This window comes from Spermophilus citellus, assembly GCF_964194105.1.
Source record: "Spermophilus citellus genome assembly, chromosome: 6".
NCBI classification, from domain to species: domain Eukaryota; kingdom Metazoa; phylum Chordata; class Mammalia; order Rodentia; family Sciuridae; genus Spermophilus; species Spermophilus citellus.
Genome location: NC_138187.1, coordinates 28,012,321 through 28,035,768, shown reverse-complemented (window position 1 = coordinate 28,035,768; position 23,448 = coordinate 28,012,321). Strand labels below are relative to the sequence as shown.

The window sequence follows — 23,448 nt, the reverse complement described above, 5'->3', positions numbered from 1 at the left end:
ATTTTTAAAATATTTTTTTGAGAATTCTAATATTTATTGTTTTTAGTTTTCGGTGGACACAACATCTTTGTATGTGGTGCTGAGGATCGAACCCGGGCCGCAGCATGCCAGGCAAACACGCTACCACTTGAGCCACATCCCCAGCCCTTTTTAAATATTTTATTTAGTTGTGGCTGGCACAACACATTTATTTATTTATTTATTTATTTATTTATTTATTTTAATGTGGTGCTGAGGATCGAACCCAGGACCTCGCCTGTGCGCTAGCGCTCTACCTCTGAGCCACAACTCCAGCCCCATGGACCTTTATTTTATTTGTTTATATGCAGTGCTGAGACTTGAACCCAGTGCCTCACACATGCTAGGCAAGTGCTCTACCACTGAGCTATATCCCAGCCCTGACAAGCCCACTCCTAAAGATGGGAATTGGAAGCCAATGTGTACTGACACCTGCCACTCTGTCTTTACTAAAGTAAGCTGAGTGGGAATGTGACTGCCTTAATCGGACAGCTCCCTGAGGGCAGGGACAATGTCCTCACAGCGTGTATAATTCAGTGCCCTGCACAGACAGGCATCATGTGCTCTCTGGATCCTGCACAAAAGGGAAGAACTGGGATTGTCTATCATTCGCCTGTAATGGGACTTCAGGGAGCTGACATCATCTCTGAGATGTTTCCTCATCTCCAAGGTAACAGTAACTCATATCGGGTACCAAGTCACCTACTACCGGTAAGGCATTCAACATCTGCGATCTCGAATGCTCCCTGTGTATCACCGTCCCATTTCACAGAAGAGCAAACTGAGGCTCGGGGAAGGCGAGTGACCTGTCCAAGTTGGCAGCAGAGCTGGAGCTCCTGGCCACCTGCCAAACTCAAATTCGTGCAAATCCAAGGGGTAAATGAGAAAGAGCCTTGCAAATTGTACACACGCACTAGGGGGGACGGTCCACGCCTCCAGGTGAATGGTGGCGGAGCGATGGGGTGCGCTGAGAGGCCCTCCGCACCGCAGCCGACATTCAGCCTCTGGGCCGGTTTTGGGGTGCGCGCCGCGCTGCGTGGCCGGGGCTGCCAGGGGTGCGGTCCGCCCCCTCCCTGCCCCACCCCCAGCCCGGCGGCGCGGCCCCTTTAAGAGCAGGCGGGGCGCCCCCTGGCGGCGGAGCGGCGCGCGCGGCCGGAGCCGGAGCGGATCCCGGAGCCGGAGCGGAGCCGGGGCGGAGCGGGCCGAGCGGGCCGAGCCAGCAGCCGAGCTGGGGGCGCGGGCGGGCGGCATGTACCGGGCCCGGGCGGCGCGGGCGGGGCCGGAGCCCGGCAGCCCGGGGCGCTTTGGGATCCTCAGCACCGGGCAGCTGCGGGACCTGCTCCAGGATGAGCCCAAGCTGGACCGGATCGTGCGGCTCAGCAGGAAGGTAGCGCGGGGGGCGCGGGGGCGGGGGGCCGGGCCGCGGCCTGCCGGACCTGCGACCACCGCGGCAGCGCGGGCCGGGCCGGGCCGCCGGGGCGCGGCGCCGGGCACGTCCGATGGGCCCCGCGGGGCCGCCCGGGAAGGGGGCACCCGGCCGGGCGGGGCGCGGGACCGGGAGGCGCCTTGCGCCCGGGGCGGCCGCGAGGCGGGTCCTCCGGCGGATGCTCGGGAGGTGTGTTCCGGGGGGTAGGGGCGGCCGTGTCGGGGCCCCGCTTGCGCGCCCGCGCTCCGCAGGGCCGGAGAGGGGAGGCGCCTTCCGCGGGGCGAACTCGGGGCCTGTCTGGCACCCGGGGCTCCGCCGGGGGCTGCGCCGTCTGGGCGCAGGAGGGGGCTTTGTGTCTGCCGCGGGGGGGGGGGGGGCTGCCGAGCGCGGGCCGCGCGTTCCGGAGGCCACCGGAGGAGAAAGTTGTCTGTTTCACGGGCGATAGGCCCGGGCTGGGTGTCCGCGGGGGCAGGAGGCAGACAGGAGGGGCAGGTGCATCCTACAGGGGACAGATGGAGGGGAGTGCGTTCCCCAGGGGCAGGCGGGGAGGCTCGGCCCTCCCAGACTTCTCCAGGGCCGGGGGCCGCCTTCTGCCAGCCCAGAGCAGGAAGCAGGTGCTGGGGATCTGGGAGGAAAAGGGGGTGTGTATGCGCGGGGGTGTGGGATTCCACTGGAGGGCAGGGGAGGGGTGTGAAGGGAAGAGAGGGTGACCTGACTGGGGGGGCTGCCAAGGGACAGGGTGCAGACAGCACTCCGGAGAGTCAGCCCTGGGGTGGGAGTGTTTTCAGCACAAACACCTGAGGAGGAAGCAGACAAAGGCCTGGAATAGGAGCGAAGCTGCCCATGCATGGAAAATGGGACAGAAGAGGGAGGGGAACTCCTGAGGGACCCGAGCAGACATATTAATTGAAAAATTAAAAATTAACTAACATTTGTAGAGGCCTTCATAGTTTTGTTCACTTAAGTCTCACAATGACTCCATAAGACGGGTGTTTTGAACTCGATTTGTAGAAGAGGAAACTGAGGTCCAAAGAGGAGCTCAAGGCAAAACTGAGTCCCTGCCACCGCACTCCTTCCACCTGTTGGGCTTGCAGCCCTGAAGGTTGGGGCCTTGCCGGTGCCTTCAGCTTGGCCCACGGGCACTACTATGGCCCAGGATGGCAGCAAGGTGAGCCTGGGCAGACTCCCGGGGGCCCCTCTTAGCTCTTCTCTGCTGGCAGTTCCAGGGCCTGCAGCTGGAGCGGGAGGCATGCTTGGCCTCCAACTACGCCCTGGCCAAGGAGAACCTGGCCTTGCGGCCCCGCCTGGAGATGGGCCGAGCAGCCCTGGCCATCAAGTACCAGGAGCTTCGAGAGGTGGCTGAGAACTGTGCTGATAAGCTGCAGCGACTTGGTGAGGGGACATCTGGAAGGACTGCCTGGGGTGGGGGAGCAGTTGGCCTTCTGGCTAGTTGACCAGAGCATGTAGTAGGCTCTGAAGGGTGGGACTCGGGCAGACCTACTCCTTGGCACATCTGAAGGGTGCTATTCCTAGCCTTCTGGAAAATGGAGTTGGGGAAGGGGCTCTAGGTGGGTGGACCTGGCTTGGAGAGGCTGAGTGTGGTCCCAGGAAGTGGGAGAATTGGGTCCAATACCCAAGTGCCCCCTGGGTGTTCTGGGAGTCAAAGTCACTGCCTTCCCTTCTTCACTGAACTGGGGCAGAATCTTATTGGGAAGGGACCCACAAGGTAATCACATGGGCACTGTGCAAATGAGGAATCTAAGGCTCCAGAGAGGAGACAGGCAGTGTGGAATCATAGTCAGTGGGAGAGTCGGCCCTTGGGGCTCTGGCTTGTCCATCCTAGCTGGTCACTGTGTCCCTCTGTGACCCTCAGAGGAGAGCATGCATCGCTGGAGCCCTCACTGTGCGCTGGGCTGGCTACAGGCTGAGCTGGAAGAGGCTGAGCAGGAGGCGGAGGTGAGGGGAGGTGGCTGGGCCTGCATGGGGACCAGAGGGAGACCCATCCTATCCACTCTGGTCTCATTACATCGAAGACTTGGGAGCTTCTCCTCTGGGAAGCCTGCCCTGAGTGCCTGCCATAGCCCACTGTGGCTGTCTGTACAGCTCCAACCCTGGATAGAATGGCTCACTGTCCCCACCTATGACTTTTGCTCTTGATCCCTTGTGAATGTCTCAGAGCAGTGGAGTTGGGAGGGGTCTACGGGAGACCTGAGTGGACTTGGTGCTAGGCTGGGAGTGTGGAACCCCATGAGGTGAAGGACACAGGGGACGAGGACCCTGCTTGAGTTCTCTTGATGAGACACCTGTATGTCCCCACCTCTGATCCTACTTCAGCTTTGACTTGGCAGGTCTGGTGATGACATCCTCATTTTGGAAGTAAGGAGGGCATTTATCCCTGGTCACTCAGCAAGTCAGGCTGGTCCAGACTGGAACGCAGGGGCCCTTGTTCCCAGCGGTGGTCGCCATGGGGAGGGACTCTGTCCCTGGCCATGCTTCTCCCAAGCCTTCTCTCCCTCTGCCCAGGAGCAGATGGAGCAGTTGCTGCTGGGGGAGCAGAGCCTGGAGGCCTTCCTGCCGGCCTTCCAGCGCGGCCGGGCCCTGGCGCACCTGAGGCGGACACAGGCTGAGAAGCTGCAGGAGCTGCTGCGGCGACGGGAGCGGTCTGCCCAGCCAGCCCCCACTGCGGCCGCGGACCCCCCCAAGCCCTTCCCCGCTGCAGCTGTCCTGCCCACTGGGGCTGCCCGGGGGCCACCATCAGTGCCCCGGAGCCTGCCCCCCTTGGACTCCCGCCCAGTGCCACCACTCAAGGGCTCCCCTGGGTGCCCTCTTGGCCCAGCCCCTCTGCTGAGCCCTCGGCCCTCTCAGCCAGAGCCCCCCCACCGGTAGGATCCAGGCTGTGGCCCCCCAGTGGGGGGCCTAGACAAACTTGATTCGTGGCTCCTCCTCCTCCCCCACTGCCTGGGTGGGGGGAGGGGCAGGCCCCTCCCCCTGGCCTCAGGCAGGCCCTGGCCCTGGAGGCTGAGCTGGGGAGGAGGGTCACCCCAAGAGGCTCAGAGAGGGCTTGGGTAGGGTGGGCAGGGTGCTGGGCCTCGGGCGATGAGGAAACTCTGCCTTTCTTGTCTCCCTGGCTGGGGTCTCTGGGGTGACAGGCCAGCCCCATGGAAGAACTTCACTTACCTACAGGGCCTGGGGCCTGGGGCCAGGACGGTACCGCTTCCCCTCGGGGCCTGTCTCACTCTGCCACTCCACTGGGTGTGCGCAACACCAAGGCCAACGGGAGTGTTTCCATCAGGTCTTGAGCCTGCTTTTCCCCCAGTTCTGGGGCCCACCACCTAGGAGCCAGGTGGTCAAGGCCCCAGCTGCGGGGCAGGGACACCACAGCCCTGGGGCTGCTACGTGCCCTGCACCTGCTCCAGACCCTGGGGCAAAATAGGCTAGGGCTCTGACCTGCGCCAGTGAGAGCAGGCCACCCCAGGAAAGACCATTCTGTATTTTTCTGTCCCTGTCTCCTTAGAATGGAACCTTTTTGAGGGCAGGTCCTTGTCTTTGTATGTTCTGTCCCCAGCCCCGCTTCCTAGGGGCCGTCAATAAATGTGATGATGCGGATGACGCGCTGCCAGACTCCTCTCTGCTCCCTTGGCCAGCCATTCTTCGGGCGCAGCCTCCACAGTTCAGCCTCTGGGCCGCCTCCTCGAGATGCCCTCCCTTCCTCTCTACCCACCCAAAGCCCAGCGTCCTGCAGGTCCAGTACTGCTGCTGCCTCTTCTGAGAAGCCTCCTCTGGTCACCAACCTGTGAAAGCCCTTCCTAAATCTTATCTCCCAGCACTTCTGGCCAGAAGCACATTTTGCTCCACGGCGGCCTCCAGTTGCTCCACCTGTACGCGTTTTCTTTTCCGGGGTCTCTTGTAAGCCCAGTCAGGATGGCACCTGCTCCTTCTGGCCTGCCAGATGACCACCTCTCTGGGCGATGGAGTGTCTGTGGGACAGAAGGGCTTTGTCTTCAGCCAGGTGGAGACTGGAAGTCAACTTGGCTGATGAGTGTGGACAAGAAGATGGGTGAGCAGGAACATGCCCTGGCTCAACCTGGGTCCCGGCTAAGGAAAGGAATGATGTTCAGGGAGGTGTGGAAGTGCTTGCAGGCACAGGGGACTGTCAGAGTGCCATAGAAGCTTGCAAAGTTGGCCTGGTCTGGTTCGTGAGAGTAAGAATTGCACCATCTTGAATGAGGGAGGTCTTGGGTTGGCTCTGTATCCCACTGAAGTTTGACACTACAAGATAGAGATCCCAAAAGGGCACCTTTGGAGGAATAAGGACTGGAAGGAGTGGAACTAAGTCCCAGGAGGGATCTGTTGAGAAACACACGTGTGTGGTGTTTAGCTTTGGCATTTCTAAAGGACTGTCCCCTGTGGTGCCAGAGTCAAAGGAGACCAATGGAAGCAGACCACGCTCGGTCAAGGCCCTGAGTGCTGCGCTCACATGGAGGCGTCACAGTGCCTGATGGGCCTTTAGAGATTAGGCAACAGCTGGAGGAGCAGGCCCATGTGAGCTTCAGAGAGCCCTCTGGGCCAGTCACTTGCCCCTAGTAGGGGTACAGTTAAAACCATGAGTGCCCACTCAAGACACCCTGTCCCACCCTGGCCTCATTGCTCCATTGCTGAGACGACAGCGACTCATCAGTGAGGGAAACCTTCATTCTTGTCTCAGCTGGGACAGGTTGGGCCTCTCTTGCCCTGGAATCCATTCCTCGTCCCAGCTTCCAGGAGTTTTGATTTTATAGGAGAGATGGAGCTGAGGTTGGGCATGACCAAGCTTTTCTCTGCTATCGTGACTTGGGGAATGGCCTCTAGAGGCAGCATCTAGTCTGAAGAGGGCAGGTGAACAGCAAAGGAAAGACCCAGGTAAGAGTGGGACTGGGGAGGGAGAAGAGTGATACCATGGGAACCAGATGCGGTCCTTCCAAAGGCCATGTACACACCTCACCTTCCACCAAGAGCTCAGACCCACCTGAAAAGGGAGTGAGGCCTCTCAGTGTTCAGCTCAAGCCTGGTCAAGACCTGAGGTAGGTGGGGATGGAGTGGACTTCCTGGGTGGGCCAAGGGAGAGGCGAGTTGGATGGCTAAAAAACTTCAGGAAGCCCCTGGCTTGAAGGCACATGGAGTATTCTGGAAGAGGTCAGGCAGTCTGGGCCTTTCCTCCTTTCTAAGACTTTCTGCTTCCAGGTTCTAAGGCCCCAGGGAATGATCCTGACTATGATCCTCTGTGAAAAAGTACAAACTTGAGGGACTACATCAAGGTCCTTTTATAGACACTACTGCTTTTATAAACCAAACCAAAAATACCCCCAAATAACAAATCTCCTACCCTTTGAGATAAACACAAAATTCTTGTTTCTCAGAAAGTCTTACATATGTCTCCTGGTTTGGGAACCACTGGCTTCCCATCATTTTCTAGGCTTCCTCTCTTGTCCAGAGATGGACCATCAGGGCTCACTGAGCTATGCAGGCCTGAGCCACTGTGGCCTTGCAGAGCCCTGGCTATAGGCTCACCCCAACCTTCCAGACAAGAGGTTGCTGAATGGTTTCTAAAAGGGACAAGCTGGTTGGTTTTCCCTCTTGGTGGACACGCAGAAAGACATTTCTGTGCTCTAGGGACATGGTGCAAGTGTGTGTGGATGGAGGCCTTGTGTACCTCACCTCTTCCAGCTGGTGGGCATGCAGCAGCCTGGGAAGCAGTGTTCATCTAGGAGTGAGTGGCTGTTAACTTGGCTTCTCCCACAGTACCCAGGAAGTTAAGTCAGCTAAATGGTGGCAGATATTCTCATTTTTCAAGAGGTTAGCAATCTATTTTTCTGCAAAAATCTCCCAAGTTTTGAATGTTGGTTTAAGATATTTTAGGACACATCCCAGCCAAACAGGTTAGTTGTGGCCCATGAACCACAAATCTATCTCCCCCAAGTCTTCTGAAATAGGCCTTCTTGTGTCTAATGCATCCCCTCCTTGGACTGAGGGTGTGGATGCTAAAGGGGAAAAGGTAGGGTGAGCGGGAGGTCAGCCAGCCTCAAGATTAGCCGCAGGATCCCAGGCCTGAGATATGGCAATTGGAGATATGTCTAGAGTCACAGGACCAAGTGACCTCAGGACAGCCAGTGAGAGATGAACCCCCATATGGGCTACCTGCTGTGATGAGAGCGTTCTTGGGAATGCAAGGTCAGAAGGTCCACATACCTTAACAGAGGGACACTCAGCTGCTCTGCACAAATCTCTCTGGGCTATAAGCTGCATCCCAGATGCAGCTGAGCTGGGGGGCAGGAGAGGCAGGTTCTCTGCCATGCTCTTGTGCATGGCAGATGGCAGGATGTGACTTAATTACAGGCAGATGAATCGAGAGTACGCAAAGGCCAGGTTAGAGCCCACATTCTTGTGCACCAACTTCAAGAGCATGGATGGGGGTGGGGATGTAACTCAGTGGTAAAGTACATGCTCAGGGTCAGGTGTGAGGCCCTGGGTTCAATCCATAGCACTTTAAAAGAGGGGGTGTGAGGGCTGGGGATGTGGCTCAAGCGGTAGCGCACTCACCTGGCATGCGTGCGACCCGGGTTCGAGCCTCAGCACCACATACAAACAAAGATGTTGTGTCCGCCAAAAAACTAAAAAAATAAATATTAAAATTCTAAAAAAAAAAAAAAAAAAGAGGGGGTGTGAGGGAGAGGACTGAAGGAGTACCACCACTGACCAATGTCCCTTCTCTTCACCTGTTTTCGTGGGGTCTGGTGACCTCCCTGAAAGCCCAAAGGTTCAAGACTCAGGCTTCTCCCATTTCTCAAAAAAAGGAGTGTTGGTGCCAATCACTTGGCACCTGTGAAGACCTGAGTCAATTGTGATCCAAGGGATGACTCCTTGGACTAAGGCTGGCTCCCTCTGGTTCCATGACAGAGGCTGAAGATGCACCCACAGGATGACAGCCCGGATCTCAGAAGAAAGTAGGATTCTTACTGTCAATGCTGGGATCTGCAAAGGGTTAGTTTACCCAGCAATAAAGTAAAAGAGCAACGAGGGGGGAGCAGTTTGGCTCAAAAGGAACACAGTTCTGATCAACTCCAAGGACACACACAGCTGTCTACACACATGCGTCTTGGTCCCTGCTGGCTGCCCAAGTCTTCCCACCTGGGCCTGGTGCTCTCTTGGCCTCTACTGTACTTGCACCCCCTTCCCCACCCTACTGAGCACAGCCTGAGGCAGATTTGGCCCTTTTTGCTAGTCTCTTGTTCTAGGTCCAAACTTCAGGGGAGATTTTAGTTTGCAACCAAAAGAAGAAAAATGACTAAGACTGGGCATGTCTGAGCCTTCCTGCAGGATCGGGACCAGGGGGAAAAGCCCTACAAGGCAGAGGCTAGTGTCCATGGCAGCCTCCTCTTGCCAGGGCAGGTAGAGTAAGACTCAGACAATCAGGAAAGGGGGAGACAAATGTTATCATGGGAACCAGTTGGGGATCCTTCAAAGTCCTCCCACACATCTCCCTTTCCATGAAGACTCAGACTCAGTTTTAGGAACAGCAGGGATAGAGCCTCTCAGAGCCCGGCTGTGGCCTAAAAAAAGACCAGAAGCCTATGGGGATGGACACTCTCAGAGTGCAGTGGTCCTTGTCACAGTCACAGGAGAGGCTGACAGGTGGATGATGCTTAATAAACTTTACAGACTAACCTGTTTAGAGTTGCATAGAATGTTATGGAACGTCCCCAGAATTTTCATGTTGAGAACCATCCCCCCAGTCTGAAACCTGTAAAATTCTATGTATTTACTGGTTCTAGGGCCACAGGAAACATTCTTGGCTGGGAGAAGACAAACGTGAGGTCTATGTCATGGGTGCATGGTGTTACAGATCCCTAGTGCTTTTACAAACCCAAACTAAAGAGCCCTTCTGATGGAAACAAAAGCCCCCACCCCAAGTACTGTCAAGCCTTGCTTTCTTGGATGAGAAATCACTCACTTGTGCACATTCTGCTAAGCTCTGCTTCCCCTAGTTTATATGTACAAAGAGAACTTGAAACATAACAACATTAAATGTTCTTTTAAAAAGTACATATATCCCCTAGTGGGTCGCCAGGACCCACCTATAATCCCAGCAGCTAGGGAGGCTAAGGCAGGAGGATAGCGAGTTCAAAGCCAGCCTCAGTAAAAGTGAGGTGCTAAAAAACTCAGTGAGACTCTGTCTCTAAATAAAATACAAAATAGGACTTGGGATGTGGCTCAGTGTCTTCGTGCCCTTGAGTTCAATCCCCGGTACCAAACAAAACAAAATTAAAAAAATAACCAAAACCTTCTACCAGTAAATCAAGGCTCAGAGCCAAGCAGCTCTGAATCTACATGGGTTTGAATCTTTACTGCGGAATCATGATCACTGGGAATCTAATGACTAATTTACCCCCGCCTCCTAGGCAAGATAATCAAATAGTTTTCAAGAGATCAAGCTGGACTATATGTGGGTATACCCCAATTTATACAAGGATCTTACACAAAACATCAAGAGCACAAGCTGGCATTAACATACCTAAGCACCTTTGGGTGGGCTTTGCTTACACCCTAGACTTGGGTCCTCAACCTGGCCTAGACATCCTATAAGGGTTTTCCTCTCCCACAGCTTTATACTCAGCTCTGGGCATAGACACTCCAGCTTCTGCCATCTCATGGCCATCCCACTCTCATAGGTGGTAAGTGAAAGGAGTCTTACTGCCCAGCTGCTCAGCACCAGAGAGAAAAACCAAATACCCAAAACTCCAAACAGCCCTTCATGCAGTTGTGCAGGAGGAACACTCTCCACTTTGACCAACAAGGCTTCTGACCCTCAGGAGGCCTGGCTACTCCAAACCCCCCGAGTTTCTCACAGCCTCCAGTGGCTTGGTTTTCAGGACATGGCTTATGGGGCCTCTGATAAGCACTGCAAATTAAACAGGAGTATGGGCCACCCTCCAGGGACTGAAGCTCCAAGTCAGTCTATTTCTTGGAGGAGACGGGCTGCACAGTTAGCAATCAGACTGGCTAATAAAGGGCTGACCAGGTGACAGGCATACAGTCCCAAGGTGAATTCTGCCCTTCATGCTGTAATCACTAAGGTCTAGAACTATGGTTAATAAAGGGTGACAGGCCTCAAGAGAGCAAATGATTCACTCCTTCTCCAAGGTCACACACTAGATTCATATGGACATGGGGCACACACTCCTTATGCCTGATGACCTTGTTTTCTCACTCCCATGTGCCACCAACAGAAGGGAGAGTGGTGTGGGGCAGACTCTTGAGGAGCAGTAAGCTCTCCATGCACCACATCCTTACCCTGGATCAGTCCACATCTGTGGCGTGGGGAACACACAGAAAGACAAGTGTCGTACAGCCCCAGAATTTTTCTTTTGGCAGCCAACAACTGGGCATATGGCACGTTTCAAGGTTACCCAGGAGCCCAGAGACACAAATACGGGGCAGTAGCAGACAAATATTGCTCAGGGCTTTTCGATCAAGCCAGAGCGAGAATTCCTGAAGTGGACATCTGGAAGGCGACCTCTGGAAGCAGGCAACCAAGGGACTCCCGAAAACCCTCCACTTCGGGCCTTTGGGATTCTTCATGCTGGGACCTCTTGGGCATCGAGAAGCCTCCTTTTCTGGACCGCAGGGATGTGTAGGTCACCAGTTAGGATGCACGGGTTCGGGAGGTCAAGGGGCACATCCCTTCCGACCCCAACAGAGGTAGACTACGCAACGCCAATGGTTCAGAGGACAGGAAAGGGCGTTTTCTCGGGGCTGGCTGGGCAGTTCTCCTGCCCTCCCGTCTCTCATCAAATACGAAGGCCAATGAGGATGAATATTAAGAGGAGAAGAAAAATGAAAGTCGCGTCCCGGGTTTCCTCCCACTGGAACCCCTTCCTGGCCTGGTCCTCCTGCTGTTTGCGAAGAGCCTCCCGCCGGGCCCGGAGGCGCTGCTCGCGCTGCAGCTGCTCTCCGTAGTGCGCCTGGTAGAAGGCGTCGAAGTTGAACATGGTGCGGGGGGCGCCCGAGGCGGCCCCGCCAGCCTCACGGGCCCGGCGGCTGGACGGCGGGGCGCGGGGAGACGGGTCGGCCGCGGGCGCCGCCGAGGGCCGGACACCCGGCCCGAGTAGGTCCTGGTCGCTGAGCAGTCCGCGGTCGTACTTGCGACGGAGGGTGGCACTGCCCAGCACCAGGTAGGCCTGGGAGATGCGTGTGAAGCGCTCGGCAGCCTCGGCGCTTCCCGAGTTGCGGTCGGGATGGTAGAGGAAGCTCTGCCGGTAGTAAGCCGCCTTGATCTGCGCCTGGGTGGCTGTAGAAGAAACGCCGAGCAGCTCGTAGAGCGCCGTGCGCGAGTATGGGCCGTCTCCTCCGGAGTAAGTCCTCGCTCGCAGGTCCGGGTGTATCGCCGAATTCTGTGGAAACCTCTGGGTTTGCCACAATTTCCACAGGAACAACCGCGGCCACCAAGGCCGGCGCGGAGCTGCCATCTTGAAGGGAGGTGGGCGGCGCTGGGTTAACCAATGGGAACCGCGTGTTGGTCGCGACGGCGCCGGCAGGTAGCCAATCAAGTGCACGAGAAGGCGGGGAGAGGGGCGGAGCATGCGCGTTACGAGGCAGTCGCGGGGCTGATGACATAAAAGCCGGGCTCCGGGAACGCCGGCGTGCTGAGGAGGCTAGAGGATGGCGTCTCGGGGTCGGAGACCCGAGCACAGCGGACCCCCGGAGCTGGTGAGGCGCTTGGCCCGCGGGTATCGCTTTCTCCTCTTCTAGGGCTGTGGCGTCTGAATTCTTTCCTCTACTTGCCTTTCTCTTCTTCTTCCCCGCAGTTTTACGACCAGAATGAAGCCCGGAAATACGTTCGCAAGTGAGGGGAGCCTGGAATCCCGCGGCGTCGGGGGGCCGGGGCCCGGCAGCTGCCCCGAGTGTCGGCATTACTTGGAAAACACGCAGAATGTTGGGGCGGGGGAGAGCAGGGAGCTGAGTGAGGCCACTTCTCTGCCTCCGTCAAGGCAGCGTTAAGCCGTGATCCCCGTGGGGCCTCGGTAACCGCGGCGCCCAGCTGCGGTCGTGCCTGCTTTACCCGGTGGCGTTCCGAGCGCAGGGCGGCCGCTGTTCCAGCGCCTGGCGAAAGGGGCGGAGGGCGTTGTCGAGGGTCGGTTCTGTGGGTGGGGAGGAAATAATAGGTAGGTTCGCATGATCGAGGTACGTTGTCGCATTACGTTTGCACGACGGCTGGCCGTTGGCACAGGTATCTGAGGTACCTGGAGGGTAGCTACTGGGACAGGTGCAGAGTCATTTGGCAAGTAGAAGCTTCAGCGGGGACTTCCGAAACTGCCCTTTCCAGTATACGACGCTGTCGAAAATTCTACAGGATACCCGGGTTTTCCTTCCCGTTCAAATTGGAGTTCAAGACGGAGAGGGTCAGCAAAAACCTCTGGTCCACTTGTCTTTACGAGTCACACATAGACTTCCATCTGCAGAGCTCCATGTTTAGGCATTTTGAAAACTGGAGTGTGATTCTTTTTTTCTTGCCCCTGATCTTGAGAAGGTTGGATATACTATAGACCTGTTAATTGTGGCAGCCTGAAGCCATCTATTGAAATATGATCTGAGTGATTTTGTTTGGAGATAATGTAAAATGTCTTATAATGTTTTATGTTGATAATATATCAAAATAAATATTTGGGGCAGGTGAGGTGAGCATGCCAGTAATCCCAGCAGCTTGAGAGACTGAGACAGAAGGATCATGAGTTCAAAGCCAGCCTCAGCAACAGCGAGGCACTAAGCAACTCAGTGAGACCCTGACTCTGAATAAAATACAAAATAGGGCTGAGGATGTGGCTCAGTGGTCAAGTGTCCCTGAGTTCAATCCCTGGTACCCTGCCCACCAAAAAAATTGGGGCATATTAGATTAAATAAACCATTATTTGACATATGGAGTTACAAATAAACTTACTGCAGTTTACCTACTTTTTTTTTAAGAGAGAATTTTTTAAGTTTTAGTTTTTAGTTTTCGGTGGACACAACATCTTTATTTTATTAGCGCCCCGAGCATACCAGGCGAGCACCCTCCTGCTTGAGCCACATCCCCAGCCCCAGTTTACCTACTTTTTAATTGTAGTTACTTAACGGTCACACAAGACTTGCATGTTATTTCTTATGATTTTGTTTTTATCTATTTATTTTTAGATATTGATGGACCTTTATTTTACTCATTTATTTAAGTGTGGTGCTGAGAATCGAACTCCATGCTGTATTTATTTGCCCTATTTGGTTTTTTTTGTTTGTTTGTTTATTTATTTTGTGGTAGTAGGGATTGAACCCAGGGCCTGATGCATGCTAGCCATGTACTTTACCACCCATGGGTATCCCCAACCCCTGCTATAGGTTTTTGTTTGTTCTTTTGTTTTTAGAACTGGGGCTTTATCACTAAGCTACATCCTCAACCCTTTTTATTTTTTATTTTGAGACAGGCTCTCACTAAGTCGCTTAAGGTCTCACCAAGTTGTTGAGGCTGGCCTCAAACTTTTGATCCTGTCTCAGCGTTCTGAGTTGCTTGGATCACAGAAGTGTGCCACCATACCCGACCCTGCTTTAGGTTCTTGTTGTGCATTTTTAATTCTTATATATGAGAGTCACTTTCTCTTTGGAAGAATACATTTATAAGTAGTAGAACATTGAAGCATGATGGAGCTGTAGCTAGTCACTGGTTGGTTATTATCTAAAGGATTTGCTCCCTTCACATCAGCTTAGCAGCTGGTGTATATAATTTTTTTTTTTTTTAAAGAGAGAGTGAGGGGGGGGAGAGAGAGAGAGAGAATTTTTAATATTTATTTTTTAGTTCTCGGCGGACACAACATCTTTGTATGTGGTGCTGAGGATCGAACCCGGGCCGCACGCATGCCAGTCGAGCTCGCTACCGCTTGAGCCACATCCCCAGCCCTGGTGTATATAATTTATGTCACAATAAAATAGCATGTTGTTGTATTCCATGAACTTTTAGGACCACTCTTAAATAGATTTAAGTTATAATTACAAGGAGCAGGGTCAAGAAGGAGTACCTCTGGCTGATGGTTCCCTTCTTCTGGGTTTTTTGTTCTGGTGAGGTGTAAGCCCAGCACTCCTTTATCACTCACTGTACTCTGCCTTCCCAGCTCACGGATGATCGATGTTCAGACCAAGATGGCTGGGCGAGCACTGGAGCTCCTTAATCTGCCCGAGGGTCAGCCCTGCTACCTGTTGGACATTGGGTGAGATCCTAGGGCCTGGTTCAGGTTGCCTGGGCAGCATTTTTGCTACTCAGTAGTACTGAGGCCTTCCCTGTCCATTGTGTCTTCCAGATGTGGTTCTGGGCTGAGTGGAGATTATCTCTCAGATGAAGGGCACTATTGGGTGGGCATTGACATCAGCCCTGCCATGCTGGGTGAGTATTCCCTGTCTCACACCAGGGTGGCCACCCTCATGAGTAGGGCGCAGCTGTACTCCTTGTCTGCTTCTCTTATGTCCTTTTCTCCCATGTAGATGCAGCCTTGGACCGAGACACGGAAGGAGACCTGCTTTTGGGGGATATGGGCCAGGGTATCCCCTTCAAACCAGGCTCCTTTGATGGTTGTATCAGGTGAGGGTCTTCATTTCCTGTTCTTAATTTTGTAGGCCAGTACTCCCAAAGTTGGCTATAGCAGAGTCACACAGGATATTTGAAAGTATACATCTCCTGGGATTTTCAGATTTATTGCAGAAGGCCCAAAAATGTGTGCTTAATTTCAAAACTGTCTACTGTGATCAGCTTGCATTGCCAGGTTCAGACCCTTCAGTATGGATTCTCTGTGTGCTTGTATATGCTGGGGTCGAGGGGCTTTGAGCCTCTAGAAGCCATGTCGTGGGCCTTGGAAGACGTCTTGTTTTCTTCTTTTCAAACAACTAGTGGAGAGTGCCTGGGATACTCTAATGTCTTCATTGGCTTTGGAGCTCTTTCTTGGTTGTTGGGTCAAGTTTGGGGCATGTTTTTAGTTTGGTAAAAGATCTTAGAACACTGAAATGACTTGGAAATATGAAGTTTTTCTTTGTCTTCCTAGCTGAGTTCTGTTCAGTGTTTGGAGCAGTGCCCTGTTGCTGGGAGTGGAAGCTGGGATAAGGGAGAAGTTACAGTCCTTCAGTTGGGGATACCTCCTTTGGCAATCCTAGGTTGGGGGTAGGATTAGTGTGAGGAATCAATATTTGAATTTGAAGATTTTCTTACATGTAGGAGTAAGACTTAGGTCAGGGGACATTTCAAGGGTAGCAGTTGTTTTTTCAGTAATGATTAGGTGAGGTGTTCTAAGCTGTGAGAAACCAAAGGCCAGTATTATAGTATGTATATCAGGAGCGAGTGGTTGTGTGTGTGTGTGGGGGGGGGGGGTGCGGGGGCTCATGCATCCTAAGTGTAGAGTCTACTGTTGAGCTGCACCCCCAGCTCCCCCCGCTCTTGGTACTGGGGTTGAATCCAGAATGCTCTACCATTGAGCCACAACCCTAGCTCTTTTTAGGATCTTGCTAAGTTGCCAGAGCTGACCTCTAACTTGCAGTCTTCCTGCTTCAGCCTCCCAAGTCACTGGGATTAGAGATGTGGATGGCTGCACCAACTTCATTTTTTTATTATTATTATTTTTGTTTGTTTTGGTACCAGGGATTGAGCCCAGGGGTGCTTTACCTCTGAGCTACATCCCCAGTCCTTTTTTATTTTTTATTCTGAAACAGAGTGTTGCTAAGTTTCTGAGGCTGGTTTCAAACTTGCAATCCTCCTGTCTCAGCCTCCTGAGTTGCTGGGATTATAGGTGTGTGCCACCATGCCTGGCTCATTTTTGTTTTTAAGAAAAGAGATGTTATGGTGTATTTTTTAAAAAACATTTTGTATATGTAAGACGTTGTACAGAGTGCTGTGGAATATGTAGAAATAAAACACAGTTGCTGCTTTTAAGATTGTCTGTGCTTTACGAGGGCTGTAGACAGCCAGGCCGCTGAACACAAAGCCACTTGTGGGGTGTGCGCTGGGGAGTTGTGGGGCCTGCCAGAGTTGTGAAGAAGAGCAGAAGGCCTTGAAGGAGAGGAGCTGGGTGGGATTCAGGTAGTGAGGGGCCTGCAAGAGAAGAGGAGCAAGAGAGGGCATCGGTAGGTGGGAGGGAGCCAGGTAGTACAGGGTGAACGCAGGGTTTCATAGGAGTTGATATTGCACAGGGTCAGTTCCCAGGGGGCTTTTAGGAGCATCCCACGGCATCGGGGCTTTATTTAGTAGATGATGGGGGTGGGGAGCAATTCAATCAATCTGTTTGAGGAAGGCTGTTTGAGATGGAAGCAGAGTGAGGGGAGGTTGAGAAGCATTTGAAATGCTCCTGGGTGCTGAGGTGGGGGCAAGCTGAGAGGGGGACATGGGAACTGCTGAAGGCTTAGATCAGGACTGCAAAGACCCTGGGCAGGCACAGAAGGAAGCACCTTAGCATAAAGGGGCAGCTGGACCAGTTGGGTGCCCTTCCTTGACTGGGAAGGGAGTGGGGGGCCTGACTCAGGAGGTGAGCGCTGCCTTCCCTACAGCTGGCTAGCTTGATCCAGTTTGTAAGAGTGCCCAAGAATGGGCCAGCACTTTCCAAGAAAGGTGTTCCGGGCAGGAGGCCATGGTGGAAGGTGCCAGAGGCCTGAAGAAGCCTGGAGTCGGGGAGGCCAAGGGTTGGTCCCTCTCCTGATTGATTCCTTTCCTTCCAGCATCTCTGCTGTGCAGTGGCTCTGTAATGCCAACAAGAAGTCCGACATTCCTGCCAAGCGCCTGTACCACTTTTTTTCCTCTCTGTATTCTGTTTTGGTGAGTATGAGGTCTCCTCCTTTTCCAGGCTGGCTGTCCTTCCTACCCACCCCTGCAGGTTGGGTTGTGGAGTTGAGGGGTCCCATGATGGGAGGGGTGACAGGACCTTACTGTGGTTGCCGCTATCCAGGCCCTTAGCCAAAACAGAAGTCCAGGTGCAGTGGGCTGACACTAATCAATCCCCAAAGACACTGGAGTCAGTATGAGACCCAGGTATGAACTTGGAATAGGGCAGCCTCTGTTGATCACAGTTCCTTGGGTTTCTGGGAGATGATATTACACAGGGTCAGTTGCCAGAGGGCTTTTAAGAGCATCCTACGAAGTTGGGGCTTTCTGCTACATTTTAATCAGAAGTTGGGGACGTGGGCTGAGCAGAGTGAGGACAGGATGGCATGGCCAGCACAGAGGGCACTCCGGAAGGTGTACCCTTCCCACGTCTCTCCCTCTCTGTTCCCCCCCACTGATGTCGGCCCGAGATGGGAGCAGGTTGATTACTTATCATTAAGAGCATTTGTTAGCTTTATTTTGTCTCTGTAACTGGAATGGTGTTGATTTCATTTTTTTCCTAAGATTCAGTCATGGGTTTTGAAATTCTAAATCCTAAAGGAACTCTTTCACAGTTTGAAAGACCTGGGTGTGTTTGCCACCCTAGTCCCCCCTCCTCACCCCACTTTCCTGGGCAAGTGGTCCCTGGAGGTGGCTGGCTGCTGGTCTTGAGGGTTTTGGGTTTCTCCCTCTCGCACCCTGGGTGCATCTCGGAGCTGCAGGGGCCTTGGTGCTCCCCCTTCCTCACTCATTCCAGCGGCAGCTGCCCCCACATCAGTACTCCGCCCAGGGCCCTCAGAGCGAGGCCTGCCTTAAACCAAAGGGAGCCCAGGAGCCCGCCCCCTCCAGCCTACTGAGTGTTCCTTTTGGCACTTACCACTGCTGTCAGTTGGTTGCCTCCACCACCAAAAAGTGGGCTCCGACCATTTGGGAGTGTTTTTTGTTCATGAAGATATCTCTGGCCCTAAGATCAGCGTCCTGCACACGCTGGGAGCTCATGAGTCTTTAGTGAAGGAAGGCCGCCTGGTCCTGATCCTGAGGGCATTTGTGAGGCAGTGACATTTCTGTTGCCCCCAGGCCCGTGGTGCCCGTGCCATCCTGCAGCTGTACCCTGAGAACTCTGAGCAGGTGAGCCCTGGCTGCTGGGGGTGGCAGTTGGTGGCGAGTGCAGAACAGGGAGCTGCCTTGGTGCTCCCTCGGCTGCCCTCTGGCAGCCAGGAGACCACAGACAAGGAACTTCACAGGCTGTCAGTGGGAACAGGGACTGAGCACCCAAGAGTGGGCCCTGCAGCCCCTGATGGTGACTGGTTATCCTAAGAGGGGTGGTGTCCATGATACCAGTTAGGTGTCTTGTCTTCTCCTGACAGACAAGGTGGTATTACAGGTAGTGGGATTTCCTCAACCAGATAAATGGTGGGAGGGCAAGGAGTGAGCAGGTGTCTGCTCTGGGCCTTGTGGGTAGAAATGATGAATTCATGTCCACTCAGACAGGACGAGTCCCCTTGACTAACACATGAGTGAGTGGCTCCCAGCTGGTGGCCATTCATTTGCTGAGGTTAGAATGAAGAGATGGGTTCCTGGGCTGGAGAGGGAGACCCGGGGGATCTCCCTTCTCTAATCCCCCAAGGGAGGTGCAGGCCTCTTTGTGGCTCTGGGGGTTGTGGGACTAACTGAAGGCGTCTTATGGAGAAAGGCCTTCCATGTCTGGGCAGCAGCCTGGCAGCTTGAGGGGAGGGATGTGCCTTCTCCTTCAGCCTCCCCTGCCTAGCTCCCCGCCCTTTTCTCCTCAGTTGGAGCTGATCACAACCCAGGCCACGAAGGCCGGCTTCACGGGTGGCGTGGTGGTGGACTACCCCAACAGTGCCAAAGCAAAGAAGTGAGCGGGGTTGGTGGGCTGTCTAGGCCAGCCGATGAACCAGGGTGGTGCCAGGGTGGGTCCCAGGGCCAGTGGGACTCGCCACTTCCCGCAGGGCTCTGAGTCAGGGCCTCCCTTACATTCTCGTTTCAGGTTCTACCTCTGTCTGTTTTCTGGGCCTTCAACCTTCCTGCCGAAGGTGAGGGACCCTGGGTTTCTAGGCCTGTGTCTCCAGCATTTCCAGCTGTGGAGCTTAGCCTGAAGAGCATTCTGAGAGAACAACAGAGGTCAAGGTGGCCCAAGCCCCAGAGCTCAGAGCCAGGAATGTTGTTTCTGCAACCTGGAGGCAGAGACTGCCTGCCCCGCAGGTCCCAAAGGGTGTTGGCTCTTTCTGGAAAAGACCTTGTGCCTATTGCAGGGGCTTGGGCTCAGGGTCTGGATTGGGCAACAGGGTTGCGGATCTCCAGGGTGGTCTAAGAGCACTTTGTTTCCTACAGGGGTTGAGCGAAAATCAGGAGGAAGAGGGGGCCACTGAGTCCATATTCACTAATAAGAGGTAAAGCAGTTGTGGAGTCCGGTTAGGGGCAGGGCCTGTTGCCACCAGATTTGTAGTGTTTCTCTGCTTTCATCCCAAGCCTCAGCCTCAGATACAGTGGGGATGCCATGGTGGGACTGGAACTGGACATCGCTCTTGAACTGTGCCTGCTTCTGCTGGAGCTGGAGGGTGGGACACTTCTGGGTGTCTGGGCAGCTCAACTCCCTTAGTCAGCCCGCACATGCCCTTGCCCCTCGTGGCAGGCTGCCCCCTCCACGCACCTGGGCCCCGTCCCTGCGTGGCTCCCTCCTGGCTCCCCTTCCCTCTCCTGCATCCTCATCTCCACTCTCCTGGGTCATTCGCATCTGCACACAATTTATCCTGTTTCAGAAAAGATCCTCCCTCAACCCGGATCAGCTGCCCACTGTCACCCTGTCTGTCTGCTTCCTGGGAAGCAGAGCGCCTGCTCGCCTCCACCTGCTTCCTCTTCTGCTGACCTAGCAGGCCCTCAGCTTCCCCACTGACCCCATCTTGCCAGATCCGCCTCCTCTCAGTCCTGCCCTCTGTGTCCTCATCTCAGCTGCGTGCTCAGTGGGGTCTGACACAGGGGCCACTCCCTTCTGGACATGTTCTTGGCTGTTCAACCTGTCCTGCTTTCCTGCAGCCCTGCTGGCTGTTCCTGCTCAGTGTGCTGTGGGTTCTCCTGGGTGGTGTGCTGGGCAGCCTGGCCCACTGCTCTCATCTCTGCCACTTTAAATGTCAGCCAGGATTTCAGAGCCCTCGTCACAGCCTTAGCCTCAGTCCACTGCAGGTTTCCCGGCTTCTCAGTCCCCTTGCCTGGACTCACCACCTGCCCGTCAGACTCCCAAGTTCCCTGCCTTGTCAGTCATTCCTGTCCTTCCTCATGTGTGACATCCAGTCAGCCCACCCACGAGTCCTGTCATCCCTCCCTCAACATGTGCCCCAAATCTGGCCTAGACTGTCGCTGCCGAGGTTCCCTGCTGTCCGTCCGTCCGTTGAAACTTGAAAACAAATTTCAACTTGTTTTTTGCCCAAGAGCAACACTGGACCTCTTCTCAAAGGTTCATCATCTCCTGTCGATTCTCTGCCCACTGTCTGTGGTGGCCTTTCTGTCGCCTTCATTCTCCACCTGTCCCTGCTCTGGGTCAAGTGTTTTGTTTGTGTGGTTATTATTTGTATCCCCAACTAAAATGAAATCTTGGTGGGGCTGGTGTCAGATCGTTAGATCAACAGTAGCCTCTTGTTAATAGAAGGTGCTCGGGATTCTTGAATGTGTAGTGGATTATGTGGTGGCTGAGAGGGAAGCTATTCCCTGGTTCTGCTGGATGAAACCAGTCTCAAGGTGAAAACTGAGTGTTCCTGCAGCCACCAGACCACTCCTTCTGACCCCTGAGGGGCCCTGTGGTTGTTCCTCTTGGCTGGGTGGGGGGGTTGTCTGCTTGGCAGAGGAGGGTACAGTTGTGTTGACCCCTATGCCACTTGGTCCTCATACCTGAGTCTGCTGACTACATGTCCTTGCTGTAAACTTGGGTGAGCTGGAGGACTGGGCACCATTCCCCAGCTGTTTAAAAGGGGTTGACCCTGCCCTGTCACCGTGTGTGGAGCACAGCGAGTGTGTGCTTCGTGGCTCCCTTGCTCTGCAGGCTCCTGATCCGTGGCTCAATGTGGACAGAGGGGTGGCTGCAGCCTTCTAACTTACTATCACTACTGTTTCATCACATTGAGGACAATTTCAAATAGGTGGATTAGGAACAAGTTGAAGGCTTTGTCTGGTGAGACTGTGCCTCTGCTTCTTCTGCTCCTGTTTGGTCCGCACTTCTTCATCCTAACTGACCCTCCAAACTCCTGAGGCCACGCCCCCTTTTCTCTTGGCCTGTGAGTCACACTCCAGCCACCTGCTCCCTTATGTCCCCCAGGCCGTTCCCACTGCTGCTTGCGGCTGCTGCATGCTGAGTGCTTCGTTATGGTTTCTGGGACTGAGCTCCTGCACGCACCTGTGCAACAGGACTGGGGTTCAGTGGGACTTGCTGGCTCTGGCCTCGCTTGCTTCTCAGGACTCTCCTGGGTCTTCTGGGCTCTTCCAGTTGTCTTTCCTCACCCTGGGTCCCTTGTTCTGGTCCTTCTCTGTGCTCCTTTCTGGTACACCCTGAGCAGCTCTTGGGCCTCCACACTGGCTTTGCCTAGAGAGCATTGCCTCTGCCCTGGTGTACTCGAGGGTACCTGAAGGACAAGGCTGGTTCCACAGGCTGTGCTGCGGGTGCTTGGGGAGTGGCAGGCAGCTTTGCCTGTGTTGTGCTGGAAGCGTTGCTGCCAGGCCGGGATGTAGCTTTAGGGGACCAGTGCAAGGGAGAGTGTGGCCTCTCTCCCGTGGCGCTGTGGGGTTCTCGTCTCCTCAGCCAGAGCTGGGGGCCAAGATTAGTCTTCGAGGTCCTCGTCGGGGCTGCCAGGAGCCGGGTAGTCTTGTTTTCCTACCTCAGACATGAGCAGCTGGGAGCCCTTTGGTCACTTCCAGGCATCCAAACTCCACAGGACCATCAGGGCCCCCTGTGGCAGCCCTAGGCAGGGGGCCTCTGGCTTTCCTTGGCACTGCCAGCTCTGACCTGCTCTTGGCCAAAGTTGACCCCAAAGTAGTGCAGCCCCTAGAGGCAGGAAGTATGTGCACCCAGCATAGTTGCCACAGAGATGCCAAGTGAAGGCCGCACACCTCTGGCCCCAGCACCTGTACTAGGAAGGGGGCTGTCCTGGGGACGCGCCATCATGGAAGAGGGAGTACTTGCAGGAGGGGGCAGTGAGAGACCACCTTTACTGGGGGAAAACTCCCAAACTGTCAGCATATGCCGAGGGGCAGCTCAGTCCACCACTCATGGCCATGCCTCTGGCCCAGGGTTCCCCACAGGCTGGCGCGGCGAAGCCTGGTGAGGAAGAGCCGAGAGTGGGTGCTGGAGAAGAAGGAGCGCCGCAGACGTCAGGGCAAGTGAGTAGCGGGCAGGGAGCACTGACGTGGGGGGCGGTGGCCATGGCCATTGAGGGCTCACCTGCTGGGAGGGCTGTGGGTTCTTTATCCTGAGACACTGTTGTCACCCACAGGGAAGTCCGACCCGACACTCAGTACACCGGCCGCAAGCGCAAGCCACGCTTCTGAGTGGCGGCCACCTCTGGACAGCTCTGACCCATCATGGGAGCCGCCATCTCAGCTCTCGCCCCCAGGAAGTTTTCTGTTTTGAAGTGATTACTTCTGCAATTGACAACATAGTATTTTAGAAAAGTTCTAAAATTATTTTCACTAAAAAAGTTATAAGGATTTCTTGTTTTATTCTAAAAGCAATAAACCATTTTGCATGGAAGTGAACTCCCATTCTGTCCTCCCTCTGCCCCAGCTAGTCTAGTCCTGTCCCAGCCTCTCTAATCCCTCTGTTGGGGGCTACTGCAGGACTCCAGGCAAGAACTGGGTCTCAAGATCCAGCTGGGTGGAAGCAAGGAGCACGGGTAGGTTCCTTGAACTAAGGGCTCCTGTCACGTGGGATTTGCACATCGCGCCCACTTGCAGAGTGGGGAAGAGTGGTCAGGGTGGAGTGTGGCAGTGGTGCCCACTGGCCTGAGGCCTTTGCAGGCCTCTGCCACCTTGGTTTTGGTGGGTGATGTTCCTAGCCCAGCACTTGATTGCCTCAGAGGCTGTCTCCTGTCCAATCTGAAGTGGTCAG

At 54.6% G+C, this 23,448-nt stretch overlaps 3 protein-coding genes and 1 long non-coding RNA gene across 4 annotated transcripts; 2 read left to right on the top strand and 2 right to left on the bottom strand.

Annotated features, from left to right (window-relative positions):
• The first annotated feature begins 1,170 nt into the window (after positions 1–1,170).
• Positions 1,171–5,053, top strand: VPS37D (VPS37D subunit of ESCRT-I). The gene is made up of 4 exons (XM_081297154.1): positions 1,171–1,405; positions 2,665–2,836; positions 3,318–3,400; positions 3,968–5,053. Exons 1-4 carry the CDS (start codon positions 1,268–1,270, stop codon positions 4,328–4,330), a joined length of 756 nt encoding a protein of 251 aa, XP_081153280.1. The 5' UTR covers positions 1,171–1,267; the 3' UTR covers positions 4,331–5,053.
• Positions 5,054–5,177: 124 nt separating this feature from the next.
• DNAJC30 (DnaJ heat shock protein family (Hsp40) member C30) lies at positions 5,178–11,992 on the bottom strand. The gene has a single exon (XM_081297153.1). It carries the CDS (start codon positions 11,944–11,946, stop codon positions 11,269–11,271), a length of 678 nt encoding a protein of 225 aa, XP_081153279.1. The 5' UTR covers positions 11,947–11,992; the 3' UTR covers positions 5,178–11,268.
• A 74-nt stretch (positions 11,993–12,066) lies between these two features.
• On the top strand, positions 12,067–23,091 carry BUD23 (BUD23 rRNA methyltransferase and ribosome maturation factor). Its single transcript, XM_081297152.1, has 12 exons — positions 12,067–12,187; positions 12,286–12,323; positions 14,614–14,709; positions 14,800–14,882; positions 14,981–15,077; positions 17,195–17,291; positions 18,414–18,464; positions 19,127–19,212; positions 19,345–19,390; positions 19,689–19,747; positions 22,632–22,721; positions 22,835–23,091. The coding sequence occupies exons 1-12, from the start codon at positions 12,140–12,142 to the stop codon at positions 22,887–22,889; spliced, it is 846 nt and encodes a 281-aa protein (XP_081153278.1). The 5' UTR covers positions 12,067–12,139; the 3' UTR covers positions 22,890–23,091.
• LOC308650810 lies at positions 15,084–22,906 on the bottom strand. Its single transcript, XR_014022417.1, has 3 exons — positions 22,783–22,906; positions 18,214–18,371; positions 15,084–16,574 (listed from the first exon to the last, which is right to left on the bottom strand). It is a non-coding gene; the product is annotated as an uncharacterized lncRNA (long non-coding RNA).
• Positions 23,092–23,448: the final 357 nt, after the last annotated feature.

Bases quoted from the DNA above. Each gene is read 5' to 3' on its own strand.
- VPS37D (XM_081297154.1), top strand. From the start codon at position 1,268: ATGTACCGGGCCCGGGCGGCGCGGGCGGGGCCGGAGCCCGGCAGCCCG. The intron at 2,837-3,317 runs GTGAGGGGACAT...TGTGACCCTCAG, and splicing joins TGATAAGCTGCAGCGACTTG to AGGAGAGCATGCATCGCTGG. The intron at 3,401-3,967 runs GTGAGGGGAGGT...CCCTCTGCCCAG, and splicing joins AGGCTGAGCAGGAGGCGGAG to GAGCAGATGGAGCAGTTGCT.
- DNAJC30 (XM_081297153.1), bottom strand. From the start codon at position 11,946: ATGGCAGCTCCGCGCCGGCCTTGGTGGCCGCGGTTGTTCCTGTGGAAA.
- BUD23 (XM_081297152.1), top strand. From the start codon at position 12,140: ATGGCGTCTCGGGGTCGGAGACCCGAGCACAGCGGACCCCCGGAGCTG. The intron at 12,324-14,613 runs GTGAGGGGAGCC...CTGCCTTCCCAG, and splicing joins GCCCGGAAATACGTTCGCAA to CTCACGGATGATCGATGTTC. The intron at 22,722-22,834 runs GTGAGTAGCGGG...TGTCACCCACAG, and splicing joins CGCCGCAGACGTCAGGGCAA to GGAAGTCCGACCCGACACTC.